Here is a 5,999-nt window from a genome sequence, read left to right on the forward strand (position 1 = left end):
AAAATCCTAAATGTATTAGAAATAATTCTATAAAATTCATTACTGAAATTAAAGGCTACCTTATTGAAATTAAAAATTGGAAGTATGACTTTTACTTAGTAACAACCAGGCAATTGGGCATGGTGGTGAATGCCTATAATCTTAGCACTCCAGATGCCAAGGCAGGAGAATGGCTGAGTTTGAGGCCAGCCTGTTTAGTGAGTTCAAGGCCAGCCAAAACTACATATATAATGAGACCCTGTATAACAAAAACAAGGCAGTATCTACCTTCTCTATTATTTAAGCACCCTTTTGTTTTGCTCTTACTATCTAATTAAGACAAAAATTGCTCTAAACTGCTGTATAAACCAATTACTAAATGTATATAGTAATGAGAAATTATTCATCAAAGATTTTTTTTTTTGCTTTGTCTCATCAAATTACTTCTAGAAAATATAAAATATCAAGGCATGTGTTTTAGTGTATGCCTTTAACATTAACTATTGGGGAGGTTGAGGCAGAAAGATCACAAGTATAAGGCCAGCCTGGGCAACTTAGACCTTCCTAGTATCAAAGTGTTCGGGGTATAGCTCAGTGATAGAGCTCATCACTGTGCTTGATGCGAAATGGGGGTGGTGGTGGGGGAAGAGGTGGAGGGGGACAGAAATGACAGAAAACAAAGTAACAACCAGCAGCATGAATTGTCTAACTCAATAATTTCAAAATTCTCTATCCTCTATATCTAAGCTTACAACTGTTCAGGAAAAATTAGTGAACTGTAAATAGATGAGGAACTTAGAATTCCTAACTTATAATTACTGAAGTAAACACATGGTAGCAATTCATGAAGATTGGTTCATGATACACAACTCAGCAACAGATGCTAAAAATTCATAATTTAATCCTTAACAAACAGGAACTATACAATCTTGGGCTCATATAATAGAAGTATATACATGTAAAACTAAAATCCCAAACCCAAGTACAGAATACCTTTCCTGTTAACAGAAGTACTCTTGTCTCTTCTGAAATATAACTCTTGTCATTACAAAAGTCCTATTGAAACACAAAAATAAAATCACATTTTATTATACAAATGACATAAGACATTGTGTTTTGCAAAAAGTTATATTTGTCCTAATACATATAACAATTCAAGACTTAGACAAATGAGAGCTGCATTTGCTACATGTTAAAAAATGCACAGTATTCTTTTCATATGGTGTAGTGTAGGCAGTCTCCAGTTTATTCATTAAGTTCCTTTCACCTCTTTCACTGTTAAAAAATCTACTTCTTGGGGCTCGGGAAGATAGCTCGGTGATCTCAGTACCTGCCTGGCACGTGTAAGGACCTGGGTTGAATCCCAGGTACCGCATGCCTGTAACCCCACTGCTGGGCAGGCTGAGAGAAGAGGATCACAACGGAGCATGAACTGCTTAGTGAGACCCCTGCATGAAATAAATACTTCGTAAAGTCTACTTCTTTAGGGTTTTCAAAAAACTGAGTCCAGGCGTGGTGGTGCATGCCTGTAATCCCAGTTGCTGGGGAGGCTGAAAACAGGGGATCACTACAAATCTGAACTGTGTAGTGAGACCCTATCACCCCTCCCCGCAAAAAAAAAAATTTAAAATACCAAAACTGGTACACTATGCTACTGCCATTAAGGAAGTCTACAATGGACCTCAAGGGAATTATTCATGTAAGAAATGAAAAGAAATGAAACAAATTCAACAACCCAGCTACTTGTCAGGCTGAAACAGGAGAATAATTTGAGGTCAGTCCAGGCAGTTTAGCAAGAACCTGTCTCAAAAGACTATTTAGCTTGGTGTGGTAGTACATCCTATGATCCCAGCACTTGGGAGATGGAGGCAGGAGGATGGCTACTGTGAGTTACAGGCCAGCTTGAACTATACAGCAAGACCTTGTCTCAAAAGGGGGATGGGGACAGGAGAAGGGGTTTAGCTTAGTGATAAGAGCACAGGCATGCACAAAGCCCTGGATATAATTTCCTGTACCATTAAAAAAAAATTATTTTAAAGGTGTTATCTTATTTAAAAAGTATTTTGTTTTTTAAAACCATGAATAAACATACCATTGAAATTATAAAAGTAAACATACCATCAAAATATAGCTGAGTAAGTTGGGTGTGGCAGCACATACCTAATAACCCCAGCACAATTTTGAAGCCAGTCTACGCTATGTGTAATAAGTAGGTCAAAACCAGCCTGAACGACATAGCAAGACCCCATCTCACAAAAACAAATATTTTGGGGGACCAAAGGTTTTCATGCAGTTAAAATAAATGTTACAAAGTCTGGTTACCAAAGTTTATTCATTTTCTGATGATACAGCATTACCACCAGGTTCATTATCATAGTAAGCTTGATATCCCAGTGTTTAAATTTATGCTGATTGAAAGCAAAATGTTAGAAAAATACCTAAGCTATTATTAAGAAAACTAAAAACAGTATAAATTACAGGTACAAAACCAAACAAAAATTGTTGAGACCATTTAAGCGTAGGGACAAACAGCAATTTAATTCTTCAATGGTGTTAAAAATGCTATGAATTTTGTTGCAGTCATCATGGCTTGAGTGGTGCATAGGCTAATGGTAAATTAAAGAGATCATTAAGAATACTGACAAACAGGGCTGGCCATATAGCTCAGCAGACTAAAGTGGCTGCTTAGGCAGGTGCATGGACTGGGGTTCAATTCTTGGTGTTCTGTGCCAGCCCCACACCTGAGCGCGATGCAACAACAAGTGAGAACAGGCATGGTGACACACGCCTGTAACCCTAGCACTTGGGAGGCTGAAAACAGGAGAATCATTACAAATCCGATCTGTGTACTGAGACCCTGTGAGCCCTGTACTAAATACATTTTTAAAAAGTATTGACATACATAAGGAGATTCAGTTCAGAGGGCAAATGCCATTTTTGTTTTGTTTTCTGGTTTTTTTTTTTTTTTTTTTGAGACAGGGTATTGCTACGCAGCCCAGAGCAGGTTGGAGGTCAAGACTCTCCTGCTCAGCCTCCTGGGTAGTGGGATTACAGATATGCACTACCAGGATGGGTGCGAGGCAAAAAAAAAGTTGTAATCTTTATTATTCCTCTCAAAAATAAGTCTAAGTAAATGATGAATACTGCAATTAACCACTAAGAAGAATATATGCAGTGTATTATTTGTTGAAAAATAAAAATAAAAAAAATAAAATAAAAAATAAATAAACAAATGATGAATACTAAATAAGTAATGAAAACCAGTTCAAAACTTTTAGCAAAGTATGTTTTTTTTTTTTTTTTTTTTGTGGAACCGGGGATTGAACTCACACCCTTGCGCTTATTCCATTGAGCCATCTCCCTGGCCCAAAAGTATGGTTTTGAAAAGAGTAAATTTTATTTCCTGGAAAGCTATCATCATAAAAAAAAAAAAAAAAAAATTTCAGATCCAGATTAGCTAGTAAAGCTCAAGGGACTTCAGTTAAGTGGAAAATTTACTAACAAAGAACATTTAATTCACTAATAATGTAGCAGAATGTACTATAAATATTCATAAATACCATGTATTGAATCCTTACAGGGTGATAAATACGTCACATAAACTAGATATAATTAACTGCTCATAAGTACTAACAATCATATATAATACACAAGGAAATTTAGTATAAAAAAGAATTAGCTTATCCCTTAAGTTAGATGTGTTGATGGGAATCCAGGTCTGTCTATCAATCACCATGACCAATTCTATCACTACTAACATTGAACAATAAAAAGTCTGATCTGGGGCCAGCAAGATAGCTCAGCAGACTAAGTGCCTACTTAGGCAATCACATGAACTGGAGTTCCATCCCTGGCACCACATGCTACACTGCGCCCCACCCCCCACCCCCCTAGTATGCTGAGCCCACCACAGAGATCGGGTGTGGTGATGCATGTCTGTAATCTCAGCACTGGGAAGGCTGAAAACAGGAGGATCACTATGAATCTGAGATGCACAGTGAGACCCTGTACCAAATACATTAAAAAAAAAAAAAAAGTTTGACTTATATCCTCTTATGTGGTTAATTAAGAATGATGCTATTTAGAGCTCTGGAATATGCTCTCCCAATCCTAAGAAACCCAGACATATTTTTTGAGTTCATACTCATCTAAGATCAGCCACCAGGGTTGAGAGTTATTATGGCAGAAAACTAAGGTGAAGAAATTACCTTTTCAGGTTGAGTGAAAAACTTCATTGGGAGGACTGGATCCTTTGGTGAGTCTGCATTACACAGAGCACTCTTACTGTTTATGACACACAGAGCCACATCACATACTGTATATAGTTTCTAGAGAAAAGGGAAAGGTTATATGCATATTGCATGATCAATAAAACAATTAAGTATCAATTGTACTAAATGTACAGTGCAAATTAAAAGAAGGCTATATGTGGTTATTCCTTAAACATTTACTGTTTTCTGTTCAGTACTGCTTTTTTTTTTGTTCAGCATTGCTTCTAAAGGGGAAGAAAATGAAAATATCCCTACCTTAATTTAACATAAATGCCAAGTATGTACTAGAAATAACAAACCAACCAATAACATACACATTTTCTGTACTACTATTAGAAGTGGTGGGAGAGAGCTCAGTAGAACAAGCACTTGCCTGGTAAGTGCAAGAGCCTGAGTTCAATCCCTGGTTCCGCAAAAAAAAAAAAAAAAAAAAAAAAAAGTGGTAGGGTAGCATACTGAGGATCAAAATGAGGCTGGTCTTGAGCTCAGGTAATCCCCCTGCCACAGCATCCCGCATGCTGTGATTACCGTTGTGTGCTACCATACTTGGCCTATACTGCTCTTCTTAGGAAAAAAAATTTTTTTTTTTTTTTTTACTTTTGTCCTATTGAGACAGGATTTCATTCTGAAGTTCAGGCAGGCCTTGAACTCACTTTGTAGTCCATGCTGGTCTTGACCCCCTGTGACCCTCCTGCCTTAGCCTCCCAAGTGCTGGGATTACACATGCACTACCAGGTCAGCATTCTTAGAATAGTAAAGATTTTCAAAATGACAAAATTAAAGCTCAGAGTAGAAAAGCACATCTATATTCCCAGCACTTGGAAGGGTGAGATGGGAGGATTACTAGGAGGTCAAGGCCAATGTGGGCTATAGTCTCAAAAACAGCACAAACAACAACACCAACAACAAAAACTAGACAAAAGAACAACAAAAAAATCATTTGTGATAAAATTAATGAAAACTAAGTATAGTTTTATGCTGTGTCACAGCATGCTGCAACTTAAATTATTGTGTAATGGTTAGGAAAAATAAGCAAGTCAACATGATTTTGCTAACATCTTTTTTTTTCAGTGTGTTCCACAGTAATTTATTTAGGAAATACTTGAAAAGCATGAAATAAAATTCACTAAACATGGTTGAGGGCTGGTGAGATGGCTCAGTGGTCTAAAGCACCTTCTTAGAACAAGCTTAGCAAAGCACAGGGACAGCTGTTCAATCCCCCAGCACCACATGCCAGCCAGCCCCGCCCCCTGGTGGGCTGAGCAGGCCACACACACACACACACACACACACACACACACAAAACATGGTTGAGTGAACATAATTAAACTATTGTTATTAAATGCAATATGTTAGACTATATTTAAGAATGGAAAGTATTTATCCCAATTTATATGTCATTATTTTTTTCCATAATTTTATTGATAAACAAATAGCAATGAGACAGTTTCAAATCAAATTGGTAGGACAGTTTCAATAATTAACACACTGCATACATTCTTCCTAGTGGTTAATTGCTGTATAAGATGCAGACATGATATCCTATTTACAAACACCTATTTACAAAAACCATTAAGACCAAGGTAAAGCAGGACCTATGCAACAAGAGTTGTAGCTTTTGGGTCTGATAAGGTCAGTGAAATCCCCTCAGCATTTATCCTGAGATCCTGTACCTCAGATTGTAGAACCTTTGTCAGTGTCAGCCATGTGGATGAGTCATGGCCATTGCTTGGCCAATGTGCTCTCTGT

The 5,999-nt window shown here is 37.2% G+C and overlaps 1 protein-coding gene across 2 annotated transcripts in view; it reads right to left on the reverse strand.

Annotated features, from left to right (window-relative positions):
• The window catches only part of Pds5a (PDS5 cohesin associated factor A), a 146,984-nt gene that overhangs the window by 17,390 nt on the left and 123,595 nt on the right, over positions 1 to 5,999 (reverse strand). For both annotated transcript variants that reach the window (XR_002818363.1, XM_023702749.1), the window contains exons 28-29: positions 4,188 to 4,300; positions 973 to 1,035 (exon numbers count right to left, since the gene is read on the reverse strand). Coding sequence is in view for 1 of the 2 variants with exons in the window: in XM_023702749.1 (XP_023558517.1) it covers positions 973 to 1,035; positions 4,188 to 4,300 (176 nt within the window). In the remaining variant the exon portion in view is untranslated. The remainder of the gene's footprint in view (positions 1 to 972; positions 1,036 to 4,187; positions 4,301 to 5,999) is intronic.

The sequence above is a fragment of the Octodon degus genome, unplaced genomic scaffold (genome assembly GCF_000260255.1).
Source record: "Octodon degus isolate 3935 unplaced genomic scaffold, OctDeg1.0 scaffold00158, whole genome shotgun sequence".
Lineage (NCBI taxonomy): Eukaryota > Metazoa > Chordata > Mammalia > Rodentia > Octodontidae > Octodon > Octodon degus.